This window comes from Lipophrys pholis (assembly GCF_963383615.2).
Source record: "Lipophrys pholis genome assembly, chromosome: 17".
Taxonomy (NCBI): domain Eukaryota; kingdom Metazoa; phylum Chordata; class Actinopteri; order Blenniiformes; family Blenniidae; genus Lipophrys; species Lipophrys pholis.
In genome coordinates, this window is record NC_137643.1 from 23,470,435 (window position 1) to 23,496,034 (window position 25,600).

The window sequence follows — 25,600 nt, forward strand, 5'->3', positions numbered from 1 at the left end:
ATCTCTAGATCTGAACCATAATATCTAGATCTGAACCATAATCTCTAGATCTGAACCATAATCTCTAGATCTGAACCATAATCTCTAGATCTGAACCATAATCTCTAGATCTGAACCATAATCTCAAGATCTGAACTATAATCTCTAGATCTGAACCATAATATCTAGATCTGAACCATAATCTCTAGATCTGAACTATAATCTCTAGATCTGAACCATAATCTCTAGATCTGAACCATAATCTCTAGATCTGAACCATAATCTCAAGATCTGAACTATAATCTCTAGATCTGAACCATAATATCTAGATCTGAACCATAATCTCTAGATCTGAACTATAATCTCTAGATCTGACCCATAATCTCTAGATCTGAACCATAATCTCTAAATCTGAACCATAATCTCTAGATCTGATCTGAACCATAATATCTAGATCTGAACTATAATCTCTAGATCTGAACCATAATATCTAGATCTGAACCATAATCTCTAGATCTGAACTATAATCTCTAGATCTGAACCATAATCTCTAGATCTGAACCATAATCTCAAGATCTGAACTATAATCTCTAGATCTGACCCATAATCTCTAGATCTGAACCATAATCTCTAAATCTGAACCATAATCTCTAGATCTGATCTGAACCATAATCTCTAGATCTGAACTATAATCTCTAGATCTGAACCATAATATCTAGATCTGAACCATAATCTCTAGATCTGAACTATAATCTCTAGATCTGACCCATAATATCTAGATCTGAACCATAATCTCTAAATCTGAACCATAATCTCTAGATCTGAACCATAATCTCTGGATCTGAACCATAATCTCTAGATCTGAACTATAATCTCTAGATCTGAACCATAATCTCTAGATTACCCCTCGATCGCCCCTGTCCTCTCCTCACTTCACTGGCTCCCGATCACGTTCCGTGTTTGTTTTAAAAGTCTTGTGCTCTTAAAGCATTACATGGCCAAACTGCTTTCTATCTCCAGCCTCCTTCACCCATCTGCCCCCAATACAGCGCTCAGGTCTGGCCAACTAATGCTGCGTACGGTTCCACACGCCGAGCTCAGAACCTGGAGTGACTGGACATTTGAAGCTCTGGAACCAAAGCTGTGGAACGCTCTTCCACTTCAGCTGAGATGTGTCGACTCCTGAGGTGTTTTTATGAAGCAGTTAAAGACGTTTTTATTTAGGCAGGCCCTTTGACTTGTAGCTGCTCAATTTTACTTTTCAGTATAAGTGTGTTAGTTTCTTTTTTCTTGCTTCTACACTTTTAATGATCTTATCTCTGTTTTATTTCATTTTAATTCTTAATTTTTAAATTATTTTAGTGCTGTTAAGTACCTTGTGACTCACGTCTGGAAAAGGTGCTATATAAAAAAATTATATTCTAGATCTGAACCATAATCTCGAGCTCTCAAACATAATCTCTAGATCTCAAACATAATCTCCAGATTATCCAACACTAGTGAGATCAGAATGACCCAGCTAGAGATTCAGAAACAGTTTCTGGACTTCTGCAGGAGACTGGCTCAGAGTTTGGACAACCCTCCCCCAGATTAGAATGATAATCTGGATTTTAGGAGGAAAATCTCCGGAGATTATCTGGACAGTCGCTGTGCTATTTAAAGAGTGGACCTTGTCCAACGTGTAAAGGTCAGAGGTCATTATGCACCTCTAGAAGCTTCTGGATGAAGGCTGCTCTCATGTTCCTCACTCTCTCTAATCCAGTGTATAAAGTCAGTAGCTTCCAGACGTCTGATAATCTGCAGCAACGTGATTCAAACGTAACGTCAAAATGTTACAGAAAACTTTCACAATCAAACTCGTCTCAGCTCAGAGATCTTTAAAAGAGAACTTTAAAAATGACTGAACAAACGTTGTGTTCAGTGACGTTACAGCTGCTTCCTGGTGCCGTCTGGGATTTCCCATTTCCCAGTGGGAACTTCCCAGTTAGAGTGCAGGTATCGTTTCCTCTCAGGATCAGAATGAGTGTTTCAGTGTGTAAAGCTGGACTTCCTGTCGTACCGATGGCGAACAGCTCAATGCCGGCGTCCTTCAGGCTCTGCGCCGGCGGCAGCACGTCATCCTGAGACTTCCCGTCCGTGATCAGGATCCCAATCTTGGGAACGCCGGGTCGCGATCCGGACTCGGGTTTGAAGCTGTTCTCCAGGATGAAAGTCAGAGCCAGACCTGCAGACACAGGGACCAGAGACGGGAACATCTGAAACATCTGAAACATCTGAAACATCTGGAACATCTGAAACATTCGTGACATCTAGAAAAATCTCGGAACATCTGAAACATTTGAGACATCTCGAAACATCTGGAACATTTGAAACCTCTAGAAACATCTGCAACATTTGAGACATCTGGAACATCTGAAACATCTGGAAACATCAACACCGACAAAATACTCAGAGACTTTTCAGAGTCAGAACAGAAGAACAGAAAAACAGAAAAACCTAACTGACGTCTCATGAGAAGCAGAGGAGTTTGATTATTGGTATTTCATTTCATGTGGAGTGATTTAAACATCTGGATGAACATCTGGTTAATCGCCCATTAAAGTAACCCTTTAAGACACTGATTAGATTAGATTAGTCAATGTTATGTTAAATGTATTCTTATTGTTTTTGCAGTTTGTCTGAGTTATGAATCATTCCTGATGTGGTTCAGATTAAAGGTTTGGGATTAGTTTGGTTTATCAGACTCTTTTCCCTCCATTCTTAAAAATGGTTCATTGAAGTCCGAATGAAACAAATCCTCCAAACTGCTCCTGACTTAATGGACCAAACCAGAACCCTCGTTAATCTTCATTTAATCCAACATCCATGTTTCTGACGCGTCTGACGCTCAGACTCAAATAGAGAACGACAGTAAACCTCCGACATGACGAGCGAGCTGTGGCGGGAGGGAGTGGCCTCTCACCCGTCAGCGTGTTCCCTCCTTTGTACGGCAGGTTCTTGACGGCGTCCATGACGGACTCCTTGGTGGTGTGGGCATTGAGGTGCCACTCGATCCGGGGGTCCCCGCTGTACTGAGCCAGGCCTGGGGGGGCAAAGGGCCGGGGGGGGGGGGTTAACCTCGGGGGAAGGGGAACTTACACCACCAAGGTTAACCCCGTCTTGCTCACCAATCCGGGTCCGGTCGAACTCCACTGAGAAGGCCCGGACCAGGTTCTCCAGGAAGGTCCGGACCAGACGGAAGTTGATGCGTCCGATGCTCCAGGACCCGTCGACCAGGATCACGATATCGGAGATGGCGGGAGTCCGACAGGTGAAGCCGTCCTCAGCTGAAGGGACACCAACCAGAGGAACAGACATTAATCCAGAACTATTTCTAATCTGTTGAACTCATCCAGTTAATCCAGAAACAATCCTAATCTGTTTCATTCATCCAGAACAGTTACTAAAACTGAGAATCTGATCGGTTTAATATGAGCTCTTCTCCTTCGGACTCAGTAAAACTGTAAAAGCCAATAAACACAACACACGAGTTCCGAGGGAAAATGATTTAATAACAAATAGTGGAAAAATAAATAAAATAACAGAACCAGAAAATGACAAAAAAAAAGAAAGAAAAACAGGTCAAACTGAATTAAAAAAAAAAAAAAAAAGAAGATTATTCAGACAAAATTCTGACAAATAGATTTTCTTAAAAAGCAATAACAAACAGATTTAACAAAATAAAGTACAAAGACAAAATTAAATAAAAAAAATATATAAATGAAAACAGTTTTACGATTAGAAATGTAATCTGAACACACAGACGCCCCCCTGAATTCCGACTAAGTAGCAACTTGTACGAAGGCGATCGGCTCAGTGAACACAGAACGAAAAGAATGTAAACAAGCTGTAACTTGAACGACTTCTGACACACACACACACACACACACACACACACACACACACACACACACACACACACACACACACACACACACACACACACACACACACACACACACACACACACACACACACACACACACACACTGTACATAGTGATTAGATCTCCGTGTTAGATGTCGTTTGCTACTTGAATGGGTTGACTTGTGAGATGATTTCTGAATTATTTATGAATTAATACATTTTGTTAATAAACGCCTGATAGCTGAATTGAATGATTCCTGGTGATTATTGTGTATTTATTGTTGACAATTCGCTGGTTTGTAACAGTCTGTGCTCGGATCTCACACCTTCTCTTTTATTCAAGATTGTTATATTTTACACAGAAATATTAACTAACTTAAATCAATCTTTTTCCAAAAGAGACTGATATTTTGGTATTAGCTATTTCCAGATTCTCTGGTGGTGCCCCCCTTTTTATTATTAATGAATAAATAACCGTAGGCTCCTACACCGAGTGTCACGCTGCAGTATCTGCTTGCGCGCTGACAACAACGATCCACTGCGCCGTCAATCCGCAGCTTCGCCGTAACCCTGGCAAGGGAGGCTAATGTGGGTAAAGTGCCTTGCCCAAGAACACGACAACTCGAATAGAGTGGGATTTAAATCGCCAACGATCTGGTTATTGGACGACTGACTCTACCACTGAGCCACGATTGCCCCATGTTAAGTTCCCAAAGCAATAATCTGCCTTGAACAACTTTAAATAATCTAGAACCAGATCCCAACTAGGAATGTTATGTGGATGTTTTAAAACCAACACAGTAACTTTTTGTGCAGCCTGTTCTCACTCTGATTGGTTTATTCACTTGGCAGCTGCTTCACTTTAGTTCCTCGGAGCCTGGAGCCTCTTTTCCTTTGAGTTACATTCAGACTTTGTGATATTTGAGATTATATCAGCAGTCAGAAGGGGAAAGTGGTAGAAATGTACTTTTTGTGGCCCGTTTTTGGAATTTTTTTTGTTTTATCATGACAGATGTCACTAACCTTCACCGCCGTCGAGTTACCATTACATCACCTAGTGGAAGTGCGGTCAGATCATCAAAACAACGTGATCGCCTTTCCTTAACTCCTTTAGGAAGCCTCCTAACACCTTTCCTTAACCCCGTGATGTCATCCACAGGGTTGAGGAAAGATGGATAGAAAAGGAGATAGGAGGGACTATTCAGATGTACCCTGGTACAGCAGAAATCAACACATGGCCTCATTAAAGCGACGAGCTTCAGCAGCTTCAGCAGGTAACCAGCCATTGTTGTTGTTGTCAAGTGACGTCATGGAGAGGGAGGCGGGGCTATAGGTCGAGAGGTGAGACGATGTCATCATAGTTTGCAGCTAATGTGCATCTTGTCTGTCAACGCGTCAAAGGAGAGGCGGCGTTTTTTAATTCCTCCACTCTGGAACTCGTTTTCAGGCTCCTAAAACGCTGAGTCGTGTCGATGATTGCGGCTGATCGGACAAAAAACTAAAGTTGCTTGTGTAACTATGGTTCTCTGGTTCCAGGATGACTGCCAGAGGCAGTGCTTTAAGCACTGGATAATCATCCAGCGGGCAGAGGTTCTCTCTCTGCTTCCTCCTGGCGGGGGGTGTGGCCCTCGCTGGGGCCTTCTCAGGTCTGGGGAGGGGTTCAGGGTGTGAAGGCCCGCTGGCCTCAGGTTGCAGGTGGGACCCTCACATCAAGTTCCAGCCACACCCAGTGGGCAAAACACACACACACACACACACACACACACACACACACACACACACACACACACACACACACACACACACACACACACACACACACACACACACACACATACACACACACACACACACACACACACACACACACACACACACACACACACGATGGAGCAGGGATGGTTGGGATTCCTCTGAGTCAATATGATCTAATGAACAAGTCGATGTGTTTCCACTCGTCTGTAACGAGACCAGAACAGGAAGCAGCTACACATTCTGCACAATACCCCCCCACCCCCCCCACACACACACACACACGGTTTCTCTTTATCTTCTCAATAAGAAGTGAACAACACACAAAACAATGCTGAGGTCCTCTGGCTTTGGTGGAATTGGCTGTTGATGGCACAAACACACAAGCAGGCACAAACACACAAAAAGTAATCTATTACATGCCAGGGTGCAATGCTTGTTCAGCTTGGATCAGGACAGAAAGAAATCTATTACTGCAAAACATATCAGGAGTACTTCAAATCAACAGAGAACATCGAGGAGAAAAGCTTCAAACACCTCATGACATTTCTACCGGGCTGCTATTATTGATCCAGTCCTGATATTTATCCTGTTATTGATTCAGTCGTGATCAATGTGTGTTTGAGATAGATAGATAGATAGATAGATAGATAGATAGATAGATAGATAGATAGATAGATAGATAGATAGATAGATAGATAGATAGATAGATAGATAGATAGATAGATAGATAGATAGATAGATAGATAACAACTCACATAAAAACTTAAAATGGGTTTAAAATCTTTTACACATTAAAAAGTATAAAGTGCCAAGGTTCATCATCATACTGAAGCTGGATGTTCCACTGAAGATGTCCACCACCTGATTCTGACCACTGATGGATTATTTTCCACTGTGAGTAGATTACTTGTATTTTAGGGGATTACAGGTATTTTAGGGGATTATGTGTATTTCTCCTTCATGATGATTAAAGTTTCTTCACCAGTGGTATGAAAACAATCCATGAGATAAAAGTCTTATTCTGGTTCAGGTTCCGTTGCTGTCACACTTCCCAGCCAGCAGCAGCGTCTGGTTGTAACATAATAAATACACGTTCATCTCAGGCACCATTTACACGACAACGTTTCGCGTGACGACAGTGCGTTTACACTGCAGCAGCAGACACACTGACAACAATGTAGTTAGTCTGCCGGGCCACTGGAGGGCGCTGTTGCTTGATTTTGTAATGTAACTACACAGACGTGTGCAAAGAACAATACGCTATAAAAGTGAAGAACATGGAGAGAATCCAGCATTCTTATGGATTGATGATGAATCGAATGCTATCGGGAGAGAGTCTCAACTATAAAAGTAAAATACGACCGCGAGTCAAACCACTACGGGTCGGCCATGTTTGTTTACAAGTGGATGAGCAGAAGGGGTGGAGGGGGGGGGGGGGGGGTGTGGGGCGAGAGATGTCCAGTAACAGGCTCAGTAGCCTCCGACAGGCTCTCCAGGACGGAACAGCGACCGTGAAAGAATCTTTCCACCTTGAGAACCGAGATAAAAACTGTGCGGGTACAGTGGCTCAGAACACTGGTGTCGCGTAAACAGACCCTCCAAAAGTGAAGAAAGTTTTGTGAATACACTCATTGTCGTGTAAACGGGGCCTGAATTTAGCTCCACGCTAAACCTCCAACTGTGTCAGCAGGACGTCACGCCACGCTGGACGGAGAATTTTCTCCCAGATTGAAAAGATTCATCTTCTCTTTCCTCTCACGCTGTTTTTCAAAGAGCCTCATGTTCTCATTAAAGAAGAAACCCCTTTAGATGTGCTGGAGTTTTTCACAATGTGAATAAAAATGGATGGTTTCATGAACTGAAGGCCGACAGATTACCTACAGATTACCTACAGATTTCCTACAGATTACCTACAGATTACCTACAGATTCCCAAAGTTAAAAAGGATAATTGTAACACCTGAAGGATTTTATAAGTCATGGAACAAAACAATCAAAGTAGGAGAGAAGGACAATGAGGAAGAGGAGGAGGGTGAGAGGAGGAAGGGGAGGATTCACTGTAATAACAATCTAACGTGGTCGTCTGTCCACTAGAGCGTCAGTGTTCTCCCATCGTTAATGTTTAAAGCTGATTGTTCTCTGCTGCAAGCATGCGTGTCGTTTTATTAAACAAACAAGAGCAATCAGAGATTTCTGACCTCCGCCAAGGGTCGACATGGACACATATTCCACATCCAGATCAACTACCTCGATTCATTTATTTAGTTTGGTCATCCCATGATTTAATTTCAGAATATGAAAGAACACAAGATACGACAATATTCGTATCTCCTTCCACGCCGCCGTCCGAACCGTGGTTGAGAAGCCGGGCTTGTTATGGAGTTTCACTCACTAACTAGTGGCTCGTGTCTGTAAATAAACATTCAGGCGCCTCGCGGTTCAGACGCCACCTGCTAATTACCCGAAGCTCTGCAGACAGGATTCTAATGTCCTCAGGACACCAGAGTGAATGAACTTCACCGCAGCTCTGTCATCTCACAGCAGCGGGAAAGTTTCCTCCATCCAGATAACAGGAGGAGAACAAGGAGACAAACCTCTGAACCTCCAAACCTCCTCCAGCTACTCACAAAACCCCCAAGAGAGACATTTCAGAGGTTCAAGGGGTTTTTTTTCTGCCACAATCGCATCTGAAGCTGCTGCAGCCACAGACTGAGAAGACGACCGATAAGGACGAGGACAAACATGTTGGGAAAAGACCAACTCGCTTCACATTTTGGCATAAAAGCTCTAGATTCAGGACGTCTGATCTGTGTGCAGACACACACACACACACACACACACACACACACACACACACACACACACACACACACACACACACACACACACACACACACACACACACACACACACACACACACACACACACACACACACACGGATTTATTTGCTTCGAAGCTCCATGAATGTTGGTTTCTTTCCCACAGACATTTCAAAGCGAGCCGTCCTGGTCTCCATCCATCTGGACAACAGGACACGTGGACGGACAGGTAGAGGGACATGTGGAAATCTCCTCCGTGTTGGCTCCGCCTCCTTACCTTCTGAGATGCGGTTGTCCTCGCCGACGTCTCCGCTCGGTCCTTGAGACTGAGCGACTCCAGAACTTGGCTGCTGAGCTGCAAAGACGAGAAGAAAAACTCAATGAAACCATGGAAACGAGGAGAACTCCGGTAATCTGGTCAGATTAGCTCTCAGAACTCTGAACGTCAAATTGTCACACCTGGTTCTCTCAGTGTTTCACTGGAGCCAGAGCTTTAAGTGGGCAGGTATGCACCAGTACACAGTACCGGCACTTTTAAATTGTACTCCTCAGCGTACCGTGACTTTATTCTAGCGTACAGCACGTACCAGAACCTTTTCTGGTTTTCCCCAGCAGTCAGTACCCCCCCCCCCCCCCCCCCCCCAACCTCTTAGCAGTTGCCAGTTTGTACCGTATAGTTCCAGTTCCCAGTAGACACGCAGTGCGCGAGAGCAAGCCTTGGGGTGCGCATCTAATGGGAACATGTGAAAAATACGGCAATAACGTATGACTTTGTTGACACTTTTTGAAAGCCTGTTATCGGCGAAGAGCTTGAGCTCGCTGTCGTAGAACACGACGAGGAGGACAGATTTTTCTGTGGCAGTGTTGAAAGACAGTGTTAAGAATAACACTGTCCGTTTGGACCACTGCGTTGGGCTGACGGAGCAAGAAAAACGTCTTCAGACAGAATCTAAACTAAGATATAGAAAACAGGGAGCAGGAAGAGTTCAGAGCGAGAAAAGAAAGAAGGCTGATTGTTTTGAAAAGCCGAGGAACAAATTCCCACCATCTATAGTCCAAACAATACGGTACTACTTTTTGTCACTGAATGTTGCTCGTCGGAGTCAGACAGCATCCACACGACACTTAACATTTCTCCGATATAAAATATAGTAAACATAACGGAGAATTTGAACTGTTTTTAACTCAAATATGATTGTCGTATTCATTATTTAAAAATAAGTGGGGATCTTGTGCTAATGAGCTGAAAGACTGAATGCAATCAAAAAGTGAAGGCCAATCAGATCCTTGATATGAGACTCACCGTTTGCTTCGAAGTGCCTGGAAATGATCTGTACTGTCTTCCAGTTTGATGTGTTTCAGAGGATTGTATCATATTTATAGTTCTTTCCTTCTTTTAACTAAGGGATCATCTGTTCCTCCTCCCGTAGTGTTGCTAATAGAAGAGTCTTTCCTCCTCCCATCGTGTTTCTTTTATTTATATATATATTTATATATATATACACAATTTATTTAGATTTTTGTCTCAGCATAACTAAACAGACACACACAAGGACAAGAGGAGCCAATGGAGTTACAAGATTATGCAAAAGAAAAATAGTCAATGAGGCGAAAATGAGAGTATCATTCAGGTCAGAGCTGACAGGAGTCACGTTAAACAAACACAGTCCCTTGTCCATAAGGTCCTGGATGAGAAACAAGACAGAGACCAAATAAAAACCCCAACAACAACAGAACACAACTTACAAATCAGAACAAGACAAGAAAACAGGACAAAACAGACCAAGAAATAAATAAGTAAATACACAAATTAAAAAGGAAAAAGAAAAAGACACATTTGTGTGGGATTTTTAAAACTCCCATGTCAGTGTTTGGGGCTCGTTTTTGATGGAATGGAAAAGATTTTGTCCTTTCAGCCAAATATTGTGACGAGGCAGTGTGGCTGAATAATCTTTTTATATTGTTGTGAGAAGCAGTTAAATATGTCCGACCAGAACCTACCAAGCACTGACCACTGCCAGAACATCTGTGCTAGTGAATTTTGTGCAGTGCCACACTTGTCACACTGGGGGGGAGATTGAGTCAAATATTCAGTTTTACTTTAGAATAACGCCCCTGTGGAGGACTGTGAACTGGATTAGTCTGTATCTCCAGTTGATTGAGTGGGACTTTACGCAGGATCATTCCTCCTCCCAAGGGGAGACAACACAGTCCTTGCTATGCTTGGTTGGTAGAGTGGTTGTCTCCCAATCAGAGGGTTGAAGGTTCAATTCCCATCTCTGCCTGTCTACATGCCAAAGTGTCCTTGGGCAAGACACTGAACCCCAAACTGCCCCCATTGGAGTGACGGCGCCTTGCATGACTGCAGCCTCCAATGGTGTGTGAATGGGTGAATGTGATGAGCTGAGTAAAGCACTTTGGAGCTGTAAGGCGCTCTATAAGTGAAGTCCATTTCACCATTTGCTTCCTCCAGTCCAAAAACATTCCATCCATCAGCCCTGGCTTAAACAAATGACTGCAGACTATTTGTCTGTGCAATGATATATTAGGCCGGAAAATAGATTTTTTCATCTGATTCAGTATCTTCAGGGAGTTTCGGAGGACAAAATGACGACCAATTACTTCACGTGAGGGCTGTGTTTTAGAAATACAAGAGTGCTGGAAGAGAGGTTCCTGTAACGAATAACGCTTTATTTATGAGTGGGGAGCCAGAAGGCCATCATGTTCAGGCCCGATGCCAAAAGGTACGAGCCCTAGTATTTGCAGCCCAATAATAGTGTTTAAATACGGGACACAGGAAGGTCGAGGCCGCCACTATTGAGCTTTTTCTGCCGGTGAGACTTGGAGATTGCGGGGAGGTTTGTTTGCCCAGACAAAAGGGAGGATAATTGAGTCAAGTTGCTTATAGAAAGACAAGTGGTAACATAACAGGAAGTACAACCATTTTATTGCATTGATGGAGCCTATCATGGAGAGCAGCTTCCATTCTCTCAAAATTACTATTAATCCTTCTACCATGTCCCAAAAAAATTTACTTCAATATCATTTTAGGGTTTCTGGGAATTTTTAGTCCAAGATAAGTTATGTGAGAGGTCACGAATTCAAATAGCAGGATTTCAAGAAAGCAAGACTCAAATGATCTTTCAGATGCATAAAGTCACTCTTACTCCAGTGGATGGTTTATCCTGAAAGTACACTAAATAACTTAATGAGGCTTAGGAGGTTGGGAACAGAAACTGATAAGACAGATTAATAAATCGTCAGCATATAAATTACCACGGCACTCAACATTTCCAAATTTCACATTATGAATACCTGGGTAACTCCTTATGTCTTATTGCCAGAGGTTCTTAGGCTACGTCAAAGTAGGTCACTTTGCGTTCCACCTCGCTGCATGTTAAAGGGTTTTAGATTTGTCCAGATTAGTGAGAATTTAAGAGACAGGGTTAGAGTAAATTATTTTAACCCAGTCTATGAATCTTTCTACAAACCCAAATTGTTTTAATACCTCGAACATGAAAGGCCATTCAATTAGATAAAATGCGTTTTGGGCATCGAGGGATATGACAGCGGTCTGCGGATTGTTATTGTGGCTGGAGAACATCATATATAGAAGTAGACGAACATTCCGAAATGAGAATCTTCCAGGAATAAATCCAGTCTGGTCAAGGTGTATAACTTTTTATATGTGTTTACCTAACTTTGGTGCTAGAATGTTTTTTTTTATAATTTTTCTGGTTGTGAATAAGCAGATGGATGGACAAGCAGAGCAATGGGTCTGTAACGAGCAGGGTCGGCTTTCGCTTTCTCTTTCTTTAAAAGTACACAAATATTAGCTTTAATTCGGGGAGTTTCTTGTTTTTGACTGAATCATTCACCATCCTTAACGTGAGAGGGATTATTTTCTCCTTATAAAAAGTTCTCTCAGAGCTCTGGGCAGGCCAATGTCATCCCTACAGACTTCATCTGATTGAGGAATATTTAAAGTAGCAAAGAAGTTAGAGAGGTCAGTTTCAGTAGACTTTACTTTGCATGAAAACAGTTCCTTAAAGAAATCTCGGAAGCGATTAATATCTTTTGGTGGCATTAACATATTGCCTGATTCAGCTTTAATTTTGTGAATTGGTTGTCGAGCACACTGGTTATTTCTCTGATTTATACCCAAATTGATTTGTTTTGTTCAGTTTTAGTGAAATTGCTTGTGTTTATTGAGAAATGTATTGTACTCATATTTCAATTTCAAAATCTGATTATAATCTGACTGCAAAAGGGAGGTTCTCTAGGACTCTTCTCGGTTGAAAGAATTTTCTTCTATTTCAGCAAGTCAACAATTAGATTCACATTTTTTAGATCCTTCAAAATGAGATAATATGTCCTCTTAATACCACCTTAAATGTCTCCCACGGTATAGAGTCAGATACCTTCCCATTGTCTTTAGTAGCAATAAAGTCACCCATGCATGCATTCATTTTTTCAGCAAGAGTGATCTTGAAGGAGGAGAAGATTAAAGCATCAGTTAATCTTCGGTTTAATCAGGATCTTTTTTAATTGAAGTGATAAAGGGCCATGATCGGATATTAAAATGTTGTGGTAAGTTGAATTTGTAAAGCTGGGTAATAATACAGGGGATATTAGGAAATGATCAATCCTTGTAAATGATTTGTGTACATGAGAGTAAAATTAAAAATCTTTGGTTGTAGGATGTTGTAAGCACCAGATGTCGACCAGGTTCCTTGCTCTGATTTAGTGATTAAGAGTTTGAACTGAGGCTGGAGCAGGTAGAGGCTGTGTTGACAGTCTATCCAAAGTTCTAAAGGGTCTAAATACCTGTTAACCTCCAATTATGACATTAGAGCAGGAGACTGGTACTAAATCAAACTTTAAAAAACCCTGAGATATCCAGTTTGCTCTTAGCCTGCCCCGTTTATATGCACCGATATGAGTTTCCTGAAATAAGATGAGATCTTGCTTTAGCAATTTAAGATGAGAGAAGACGCGTGCCTTTTGATCACGTGACCCAGACCCTTTACGGTTCATGACACGTACGTGTTACGTTAATCCTGCTGTGTTCTATATTGTCAGGTACCGACATGACTCTTGAGATGATGACAGGTTGGAAACTACCCAACATGATACAGAAAACAATAACTTAAAAGACATACCAGGGTGCAAAACTGCACCTATAAAACCCCCATAAACATCCTCCTGATTTACAGCGCTTCCGAGTGGAGTATGTAAGTCCCTCTAAATGATGGGATCGCTAAATGCAAGTCTAGTGACTCACTTCCAGAGAAGTTGGAAAGAAAAACAGACTAACTCTAAACTCAACTCCGCTGCCAGTGCATAATTAAATCAAAACAAGACAGCATTCATTTTCTTCATAGGAATATTCATGGAATAGTGAACATCATAACATTATGTGGGTAACTCCATCTGAACGTGCTGGATGTTGTCTTGCATCTTTGAATGTTTTTCATAAGGCAATGTTCAGAAACGTCACCCCTCCTGGTGTGGTAAAGATCATGGAACTGACCGCTGTGCTTAATCCAAGCCTCCCGGGGAAAAGCAGGCTCACGATCCAGCTTGAGCTCCTGGAGGCTGGACCGCATTAAACTCTCTTCTTTGCCACATCACTTCAGGCATGAAAATAAGCACCGTGTTGCCCTTATAGTCCAACTCCGTCGTCCTCCGGCAGCGGCAAGGGGGGTTGGATCCCTCCTGACTTCGTGGTCTCAGGTCCCGGTGTGCCCGGTCTATCACCACCGGCGACTGGAAGCTGTCTACGCCGAGAAGTTTCAGGATCAGTGCCTGGACAAACTCTGTTGGTTGTCCCCCTTCTTCTTCTTGGGTATGCCAATGATTTTAATATTATTCCAGCGTGACCAGCCATCAAGGTCGTCCACCGTGAGCTCAGTGCATTATTTTCCTCTCGGAGGCTTGAGAACGCCTTTCCCAGGCAGTTGATGCGGCTGTCCTGCTCCAACACCTGCATCTTGATGGCTTTCACCTTTACTACATCTTCAGCGTGAGAGCCTGTACCACTTGGAGAGTTTGTTCAGCTTTGTCTAATCTCTCATTGATGTGCTTCAGAAGTTTATCAGAGACCTTCTCTCAGATTAGAGGCAGATCGTGTGTCACGTCATCAGTCATTGCTAGCATTAGCCTTAGCTGCGAGCGGTGTGTCTCGGCGTTTCCAGGCTTCTTGGGCATGATGTCACAAAAATCACGCTTAACTTAAGTCCACGGGTGTTGAGAAATGTTTGGCTTGGAGCAGCATCTAGAAACACGTCTACTCCATGCGCTGTTCGCGAGCCATCCCATAGGGTTTCTATTAGAACTATTTCCTTCTCCCGTAGTGTTTCAAATAGAAGAGTCTTTTCTCCTCCCGTAGTGTTTCTAATAGAAGAGTCTTTACTCCTGACGTAGTGTTTCTAATAGAAGAGTCTTTTCTCCTCTCGTAGTGTTTCCAATAGAAGAGTCTTTCCTCCTCCCGTAGTGTTTCTAATAGAAGAGTCTTTCCTCCTGATGTAGTGTTTCTAATAGAAGAGTCTTTCCTCCTGACGTAGTGTTTCTAATAGACGAGTCTTTCCTCCTGACGTAGTGTTTCAAATAGAAGAGTCTTTCCTCCTCCCGTAGTGTTTCTAATAGACGAGTCTTTCCTCCTGACGTAGTGTTTCTAATAGAAGAGTCTTTTCTCCTGACGTAGTATTTCTAATAGAAGAGTCTTTCCTCCTCCCGTAGTGTTTCTAATAGAATTGTTATCAGTTGCTCTCACCTTCATGTCTAGTCTGCAGAGCTTTGCTCTCCCTTCTGCCCCTGATGGCCACAATCTCAAAGTCGTAATCCTTCGATGGGTCGTAGCTATCGATCACCAACTTCGCTTCCTGTTTCAACACCCGAACCACCGTCTGCTCTCCACCTGAAGGAACAGACACTGATCAGGACAGTACAGACACAAAACTCATCTTCATCCAACAAAACAAAACCCTCACAGCACCTCACGATGCTCACATACTGCAGTAACAGGGACCGTGGAGTCACTGTCTATACTCTAATCCCACTGTCATCCCAATCTGAAGCACTGCATCAGCATGAGCACTAAAGATGTCTGCACTGCATCTGTTTTCACTCCGGCAGTGAAACCTGAGTAACACGTCAATGCATATAATCAGTGAGTGTGGCTGGTGTTGCTCTGTCACTGTAATTACTGCCAAGGTGAGTGAAAGTTCTAACAGTGGAGTCACATGTTCCTACATGAAGGCCAACTTAAGATATGATCACAGACTGCTTCCACTGATCCAAACAGCTCTAGAACATCCAACAAATTGTGATGTTTCCTCTGATGTGACTGAAAGAGAGAAGACTGGAGGGATTCAAACAGCAGCAGATATCTGAACTCTGAACTCTGAACCCTGCTGCAGACCTGCTGCAGACCGGCTGTAGACCTGTGGTAGACCTGCTGTTTGGTCTTTTAGGATGTTTTGGTTTCAGACTTCACTCAAACCACATGAAAGTTTGTTTGGGATGAAGGTCAGAAGCTGCTGCCCCAGTTCGCTCAATATTTTCTGCAGAGGAGTCTTCATGTTCTTCATAAATCTGTTTGATTGGGCCAAAACATCACAACCACCTCCTTCAAGCTCAACAAAAGCAGTCCACAACTAACGTAAAAAAACAAAAACTAGCCCACAATTAATGTAAAAAGCAAAAACGTATCCACAACTAACTTGAAATACAACAGAAACTAGTCCACAACTAACGTAAAAAACAACTAAAACTAGCCCACAACCAGTGTTGCCACAGTTACCTTGAAAAAGTAACTCAGTTACTTTACTGGATACTTACTTGTAATCTAACTTAGTTACTTTTAAAAGCAAGTCTTATAGTGACTTCCAACAGCAGCCGACAACACCTCCAACCATCTCAACATAAAAACGACAACTGGTTTTGCCAAAACTCTTCAATTCCCCCTCCACTTACTGGTTGTGTACCGAAGTCCAGCTTGTATTTGATGTGTGTGTGTGTGTGTGTGTGTGTGTGGGGGGGGGGGGGGGGGGTCTGCATCTCTGCAGTTGTGTTCTTGTTGCAATGATTCAATGATAATGTTGTGGTGGTTCCTATTATTTTATGGTACTTGAACGCACCATTAGAGTGAGGTGGTCTGTGATTGGCTGAGAGTGGAGAAGGGGGCGGGTCAGGGGCGTGGCGAGATGGAGTGCCTGTGTTTGTGTACCTGGTTGGAGGAGAAGGAATGGAGGAGCAACCCGGTTCATCTCTGTCTGTTCTCTTCAGTAATGTAGCGGCGAACAATAGAAACTAGCCCACAACTAAGGTAAAGTACAGCGGAAATAAAGTCCGTGGGTCTTACCTGGCTGAGCGCTGTAAGTCACCTTGTAGCTGTCAAACTCTCCTCGTGGTTCCTTCCAGGATACGTGCAGCTTGTTTGGACTCAGCACTTTGACTCGAGCCCTCCGAGGTGACGAGACTGAACAGAGAACAGGAGACGTCACCAGCTTCACACACAAACTCTCACTCACAAGATGTATGGATGTGCATGACGAATCGATTCACGGTCGAATCACAGACGCTCAACATGCACCGTCACACCTCCAACGTTACCGAGTTAATGTTGGAGAAACACTCGTTAACAGGTGTTAGTGGATCAGGCTCATGACAATGGGTGAAGTTCAACTCAGAAATCTCTGCTTCTTTTAAATATTGTAATGCTTATTAATTCTTTTATGGACCGAATGAGGCTGGGTCGGTAGAGCAGCTGATGCTCTGTTGGTAGAGCAGTTTTCTCCCAATTGGAGGTTGTAGGGCTCAAGCGGTGGAAGAGAGCTACACAAGTTAAATCTATTTCTCAATATTTTATCATTTAAAAAGGAAATAATCCACTACACTTTTACTTCAACAAGCATTTTTCTCAAGAAAAAATATAATAATTAAAACAGCTTTACTGAGTTTTTGCGCCTCAAATGAAAAAGTTATTTTGGTGTCAAACAATAAAGTCTTTTTTCTTGTGTCGTCACACAGTAAATCCTTCTTCTCTTTGACTTTAACATGTTTAAAATCCAATGATTTGACTGAGGCGGTGTGACGTTGGCATGACGGTAGCGTGATGATGGCATGATGGAGGTGTGACGGAGGCGTGACAGCGGCGTGACGGTGGCCTGATAGCGGAGTGATGGCAGCCTGATGGTAGTGTGACAGCAATGTGACGGTGACGTGATGATGCCGTTTTAGAGCCTGACGGCAGCTTGATGGCAGTGTGACGGTGGCCTGACGGTGGCCTGACGATGGCGTGGCGGCGGCATGATGATAGCATGACGGTTGCCTGATGGTGGCATGATGGAGGTGTGGCGGCGGCATGATGATAGCATGACGGTTGCCTGATGGTGGCATGATGGAGGTGTGACAGCGGCGTGACAGCGGTGTGACAGTGGCCTGACGGCATCGTGTCGGTGGCCTGATATTGGTGTGACAGCAATGTGACGGTGGCGTGATGATAGCGTGTCAGTGGCCTGACGGTGGCTTGTTGGCGGAGCGATGGCAATGTGACGGTGGCGTGACAGTGGCATGACGATGGTGTGACAGTGGTGTGACGGTGGCCTGGCGGCGGTGTAACAGTGGTGACGGTAGTGTCATGGTGGCGTGTCGGTGGCTTGACGGTGGTATGATGGTGGCGCAGCGGTGGCGCAGCGGTGGCGTGACGGCGGTGGCGTGACGGCGGTGGTGTCACACGGTGTGATGGTGGACTGATACTGGCCCGACGATGGCATGACGATGATGTGACGGTGGCCTGATGGCGGTGTGACGGCGGCATGATGTTGGCGTGACAGTGGCCTGACGGTGGCCTGACAGTGGCATGACACTGGTGTGATTGTGGCCTGGCGGCAGTGTAGCAGTGGTGATGGTGAAGGTGGCATGACGGTGGTGTGAAGGTGGAATGACGGTGGTGTGACGATGGCATGGCGATGGCATTACGATGGTGTGACGGTGGTGTGACGGTGGTGTGAAGGTGGCGTGACTAGGCGGATTTCAGCGAACCACCGAAGCTAAACCTGGAATTAACTTTAAACTCTTTTGAGCCGTTTTGGTTATTGAAAGTTGAAATGTCATGAATTTTGACAGCATTAATGGTTTCTACTAACCTGAACAAGACATTCTGGTTTCTGAACCTTAAAGATTGAAGAGCGACACTTCCTGAACCTTTGATCACTGAATCTTCACGTTTCTTGACTGTCAACTAAATTAAACTGAACCAAATTGTTTTCCGCTCCTCGCCCATCAGCCTTGGTCGTGACGAGAATCGTAGACATGAAGTTTGTATTTGGTGCAGGAAAGCTGGAACTCAGTGACATTTGGCAGAACATCACAGCAGACATTGTGTTTGGAGATGGGCTTCGGACGAGAGACACTGTGAGTCCACCGCAGGGTGATCACACTCCAGACCAACAGTCGTGTTTTCATGTAAACATGAAGCAAATCAGCCTCGACGGGGCGTCGTCTCCTCGGCCCACATCACAACCTCAGCATCCACGTTCCACATGCTCCTCGTCTCCTGAGGTTTACTGTGCTGACTGCATGAAGAACCAGAACCAGTCTGTTTGTCCTCATCAGGAGGCGAGCCGTCTGCTGCTGCCCACTTCTTTAAATACTGACACCGAGCAAAAAAAGACGGCGGCGGAGAACAACGATTCGCCCGCAACAGAACAATGACAAACTGCTTCTGGAGAAATTCTCATTTTAGAAGGATTTTTATGGTTATTGGCTCCTCAATAGTGAGACACGTTAACCTAGGACAACCAGCGGCCACAGTTAGCTGCCTGCCTGGGGCCAGAGCAGGCGACATTGAGTCCCAGCTAAAGCTAATGACCAAGAGTAAACGGAGATTTAAACGGATTGTAATCCACTGCGGTGGAAACGACGTTCGCCTGAAGAAGTCTGAGGTCCTCAAAGCTAACGTAGAGTCAGTGTGCACATACGCGCGGACCATTTCAGACGAAGTAGTTTTCTCTGGCCCCCTCCCAAACCTCATCAGTGACGAGATGTTTAGCCGCACGTCATCTTTTAACCGCTGGCTGTCAGGGTGGTGTCCCAGTAACTCGGTAGGCTTCATTAATAATTGGAAGTCCTTCTGGGGCAAGCCTGGTCTCATCAGGAGGGACGGCATCCATCCCACGTTGGATGGAGCGTACCTCTTATCTAGAAACATAGCTAAAAGCTTAGCTCCTCCATCCTGACGCACCAGAGTGGGGACCAGGCAACAGAGTCGCAGTCCTACACGCCTCTCTGAGTTTCCCTCTGGGCAGTCACCAACCATAGCTAACTTAGTTAAACATCCCATAGAGACTGTGTCTATCCCTCGGACCACCACAAGTATAAAACTATCTAAACCTAGGAAAATAACTTCTAATGACTACAAAAACTTCATCCGTATCAAGTGTGAAACTAGACAAAATCAAGACAAAAAAATTAAATGTGGTTTCCTAAACATTAGATCTTTATCATCCAAAGCTCTTCTAGTCAATGATCTGATAACCGAACACAACATTGATCTCTTTGGATTAACAGAAACCTGGCTACGTAAAGATGAGTATGTTAGTCTAAATGAAGCCTCCCCTCCAAGTCATATTAACACTCAAATAGCTCGTGAAAGTGGTCGAGGAGGGGGCGTGGCAGCCATCTATAACTCTCAGTTACTAATTAACATGAACCCAAAACCCAACTTTAGTTCTTTTGAGAGTCTGAGCATGACCATGCGACACCCGTCAAATAAAATAGTAAATTCTGTAGAATTTGTAATCATTTATCGTCCTCCTGGACCTTATTCAACTTTTCTAACTGAATTCTCTGAATTTTTGTCAGATCTAGCCCTGACTAAAGATAAGGTTATCATGGTAGGAGACTTCAATGTTCATGTTGACGTAGAAAATGATAGTTTCAGTGCCAGCTTTAAATCTACACTTGACTCTCGAGGTTTCTCTCAGGTAGTAGACGGGCCTACCCATAAACATCTACACACCTTAGACCTTATTCTAACTTATGGTTTGAATATAGAGCATCTGACCATCTCTCCTCACAATGATTTCCTGTCAGATCACTTCTTAATAACCTTTGACTTTGTTCTAAATAGTTATAAACCTCCGGCTAAAGCCGTGTTAACCAGGTCTCTCTCTGATAACATAGTAACTAAATTCAAGGAAAGAATTCCCTCTGCTATAGAATCAGTAGTGAATCTTCCTGACCCGTATACTGTTGCTAGCTCAGACATTGAATACCTAACAAACAGTCTGACAGATATGCTAAAAACAACGCTAGACGACATAGCTCCTCAAAAAATGAAAATGAAAAAACAGGAAAAGTCATCCCCATGGTTTAACTCATCAACCCGCGAGCTTAAACAACGCTCCCGTAGATTAGAAAGAACTTGGCGTTCAACAAAAACAGACCTAGATTATATAGCCTGGAAGGATAGCTTCAAAACTTATAAGAAAGCTCTGAGTAGAAGTAGAACTAATTACTACTCATCCTTAATAGAGGAAAACAAAAACAACCCTCGCTTTCTTTTCAGTACTGTAGCCAAACTGACCAAGAACCAAAATAGCGTTGAGCCCACCATTCCTAACAATATATGTAGTGAGGACTTCATGAAGTTCTTTCAAAATAAAATTACAACGCTTAGGGATAACATCCATCAAACCCTACCGTCCGTTAGCCCCATAACAGAGGAACTGGTTAAACCTAACAGTCATCTGGAATGCTTTCAGCAAATACAACTAGTCGAACTAAATTCCCTTATTTCTTCTGCTAAACCAACTACTAGCCTGTTGGACCCAATTCCTACTAGAATTCTGAAAGAGGCACTGCCACTAATTAATAATTCTATACTCGCAATTATTAACCAGTCTCTATCAATAGGCTATGTGCCCCAATCCTTTAAACTAGCAGTTATTAAACCTCTCATTAAGAAGCCAAACTTAGACACAAGCCTTCTCTCAAACTACAGGCCCATCTCCAACCTTCCTTTCCTGTCAAAGGTTCTGGAGAAAGTAGTGGCTAAACAACTCCAGGATTATCTGCAGGAGAATAATCTGTTAGAGGACCTTCAGTCCGGCTTCAGAATGAACCACAGTACAGAGACTGCACTGCTAAAAGTTACTAATGACCTTCTAACGGCCTCAGATAGAGGTCTTCTATCGGTTTTAGTTCTTCTGGACCTTAGTGCCGCATTTGATACTGTCGATCATAATATACTTTTAAGGAGATTAGAAGATGCCGTCGGCATTAAAAACTTAGCCTTAAACTGGTTTAAATCATATTTATCTGACCGCTTTCAATTTGTTCATGTAAATAACAAATCTTCAATGCATGAACGGGTCCGGTGTGGAGTACCACAAGGCTCCGTCCTCGGACCGATATTGTTTAATCTCTATATGTTACCACTCGGAAATATAATTAGGAAACACAGCATTAACTTTCATTGTTATGCAGATGATACTCAGCTATATTTATCAATTAAAGCCAATCAGGCCGACCAACTTGTTAAACTAGAGTCCTGCCTCAGGGACGTTAAGTCCTGGATGTCTATCAACTTCTTAATGCTCAACACATCCAAGACTGAGGTTCTAATCCTAGGTCCTAAAAAGCTCAGGGATAACTTTTCAGACAGTCTGATTAGGTTAGATAATATTACCTTAACCTCTAACAGTGATATTAGGAACCTGGGTGTTATTTTTGATCAGGATCTGTCCTTTATTTCCCATGTTAAACATGTCTCCAGGACAGCCTTCTTCCATCTAAGGAATATTGCAAAAATTAGAAACTTCTTGTCCTTCAAAGATGCAGAAAAAATTATTCATGCCTTTGTGACTTCAAGATTAGATTATTGTAACTCCCTAATGTCAGGATGTCCAAACTCCTCTGTTAGGACCTTACAGCTAGTGCAGAACGCTGCTGCACGTTTACTAACCAGAACTGGAAGAAGAGAGCACATCTCCCCAGTCTTAGCATCCTTACACTGGCTTCCAATTAAATCTAGAATAGAATTCAAGATCCTTCTGATCACATATAAAACTCTTCATCAGAAGGCTCCGTCCTATATCGAGAAACTTCTAGAAGTTTATCACCCTCCACGAGCCCTTCGCTCTGAGGATGCAGGACTGTTGGTAATCCCTAAAGTCCATAAAAGTAAAACAGGAGGCAGGAGTTTCAGCCATATGGCTCCTTTACTCTGGAATCAACTACCAGCCTCGGTCCGAAAGGCCGACACCATTAGTTTATTTAAGAGTAGACTAAAAACATTCCTATTTGATAAAGCTTATCCTTAGGAATAAAATAGGAATAAAATAGGAGCACTAAGTTGAGCTGCTATAGGCCTAGACTGCTGAGGGGATTTTTTCTCTCCCGTTAAAGGGAGGAACTCTACATTTGGAGGTTCTGTTTCTTGTCTTTCTTTCTTTCTCTCTGTGTAACAACATTACTGTAGACACCAGACACTGCCGCCGTCTTTTTTATCCCTGACAGGAGGAGAGCAGGATCCAGGGGATCAGACCCAAGACTCACAGAGTGGAGTTACGACGGTCCTACTACCCGACCCCCCCCACAGCACCGGGACCCCACCGCAACGGCACGGCCCTTAAACTCCAGACTGAGATTGGCTCATCATCAGACCAACGCTCATCATAGACTTTTCTTAGTATTTGTACTTATCTGGCCTGTCTGCCACTCTCTCTCTCCCTCTTCTTTTCCTCTCTCTCCCTGTCCTATCCCATGTACTTCTCCCCCCAACCGGTCAAGGCGGATGGCCGTCCTTCCAGAGTCTAGGGTCCGCCCCACGGTTTCTTCCTGAAGAGGGAGTTCTTGAACTTCTCTCCATGCGAGGGAGTTTTTCCTGGCCACTGTTGCTTGTTACACCTGCTTGCTTTGGAAGGGTTTAGTTGGGTCCTGTTGTACTCTATCATTGTAAGAGCGCTTTGAGATGTTTGTTGATGTGATTTAGCGCTTTACAAATAAAATTGAATTGAATTGAATTGAATTATTCCTGCTTCGGGAGAAAATGTCTCCGGACCTCGTTTTCACAGCAACGTTTCAGGTGAAACCCTTCGTTTTTGTATTTGTTGCAGAAAAGTCCCTCGTTTCCATGGCTAACTTTTGATAACAATATCTGTTTCCGTGGAAACGGCAGAACCAGTGTAAACGAGGCCCGAGGTGATCAGAGCGAGCGACCGGGTCAGTCTCTGGTGAAGCTACGACACTTATTCAGCAGTTTATGAAAGTTTTTCTTAATGTTCTTGCACTTTGTGGACATCGCTGCTGAGTGAAGCGTCTGCTGCTGCGTGTGATGATCTGAAGACGACGACTGGAGAAGGTAAAGAAACGAAGGATCCAAGAGAGAGAAGGTGACCCAGCATTCCACCGCAGGCAGGACAGACACAAGAAGAAATGTGTGACGATCATCTCACCAACCTGAGGATGAGACAGAGCCTCGCCTGGGTTCAGCTCCGGGTTCAGCTGAGAGAGAGCGACAGGAATCCCCGGCGGTTGGAGGAGCAGATCTCACACTGCTGCGTGAAATGAGCGCGTCCGTGCATGAAATACGGAAGTTCGTCTGCGGCTGCGGCAAATTGAGTTCTGATGTTCACGCATGAAAATATCCGGACGCTTTCTTATTCCCCAGAGATTTTCAACGGGATTTTATTTTCACACACACACACACACACACACACACACACACACACACACACACACACACACACACACACACACACACACACACACACACACACACACACACACACACACTACTGATGGTGATAAATTCAGACTACACTTGATTCTGTTGTTTTTCATGTAGATTCAAATAGAGATGTGAAGGAAGTGTGTACACTGTGTAGAGAGTGTGCAGGTAGGGGGCGCTGTGGGGAGCAGATAGTGGCACTGTGGGGAGCAGGTAGTGGCGCTGTGGGGAGCAGGTAGTGGCGCAGTGGGGAGCAGGTAGTGGCGTTGTGGGGAGCAGGTAGTGGCGCAGTGGGGAGCAGGTAGTGGCGCTGTGGGGAGCAGGTAGTGGCGCTGTGGGGAGCAGGTAGGGGGCGCTGTTTGGAGCAGGTAGTGGCGCAGTGGGAAGCAGGTAGTGGCGCTGTGGGGAGCAGGTAGTGGCGCAGTGGGGAGCAGGTAGGAGGCGCTGTGGGGAGCAGGTAGTGGCGCACTGGGGAGCAGGTCGGGGGTGCTGTGGGGAGCAGGTAGTGGTGTTGTGGGAGCAGGTAGGGGGTGTTGTGGGGAGCAGGTAGGGGGTGCTGTGGGGAGCAGGTAGGGGGCCCTGTGGGGAGCAGGTAGTGGCATTATGGGGAGCAGGTAGTGGGTGCTGTGGGGAACAGGTAGTGGCGCTGTGGGGAGCAGGTAGGGGGCGCTGTAGGGAGCAGAGTGTGTTCTCCTGGGTCAACATGAGATGTGAGCCAGTTTAATCCCAAAAAACATTCCCGTCTGTTTCCCCTCCGGCTGACGCTCGGTCTTCCTCTGACCTTTGGCCTTCACCGCTGACACCTGATGACAGCTCCTGGGTGGGTCGTGATTTAAGACCAGACTAAGTAATTACTCAACAGGAGCTTCGGCTCATTCATCTGGACCTGCACCTGCAAACCACGTCAATGTTTTGGATCAGAGGATTTCACCTCATGTAGCTTTAGGAAGGAAGTGAAGAGAAGCACTCTGAGCTCTTTTATTCAGTCTGGAAGCACAACCCCAGTAAAAAGAGTTCAAGTGGGGGCGCTGTGGAGCCATGGAACAAAATGGCAGCCTAGGGTTGATGCTCCTCAATACCTTGCACCAAATATCCTTTAAACCATAATTTAAGTGCGCTAACTGATTGTGGACCATGTCAACATCGACTCCAGTTAAGGACTATGATATTTAACCTGCAAGAAACCAAGCTCTCCACAGGCGCAGCCCAAGGAGGAGGCTGTTGGCAGCATGGCGGACATGGTGGTGGTGCTAACTGAGCTCAACGGACTTCGCTCAGACTCAGAGGATTTTCTTTAAAGTTGGACTCTTATCGATCACCGCCTCAATAAGATGGCCAACGGCGTTGTAGCTCTGGAAAGCAACACGTGAAAAAGAATGTCTCTTCTATCATCACGAGGGT

At 44.2% G+C, this 25,600-nt stretch overlaps 1 protein-coding gene across 1 annotated transcript in view; it reads right to left on the reverse strand.

The window, feature by feature from the left end:
- The window catches only part of col14a1b (collagen, type XIV, alpha 1b), an 80,671-nt gene that overhangs the window by 38,621 nt on the left and 16,450 nt on the right, over window positions 1–25,600 (reverse strand). The window contains 6 exon segments of the mRNA XM_080484456.1: window positions 2,039–2,203; window positions 2,942–3,061; window positions 3,147–3,305; window positions 8,738–8,815; window positions 15,236–15,379; window positions 16,826–16,942. Coding sequence (XP_080340582.1) covers window positions 2,039–2,203; window positions 2,942–3,061; window positions 3,147–3,305; window positions 8,738–8,815; window positions 15,236–15,379; window positions 16,826–16,942 — 783 coding nt within the window.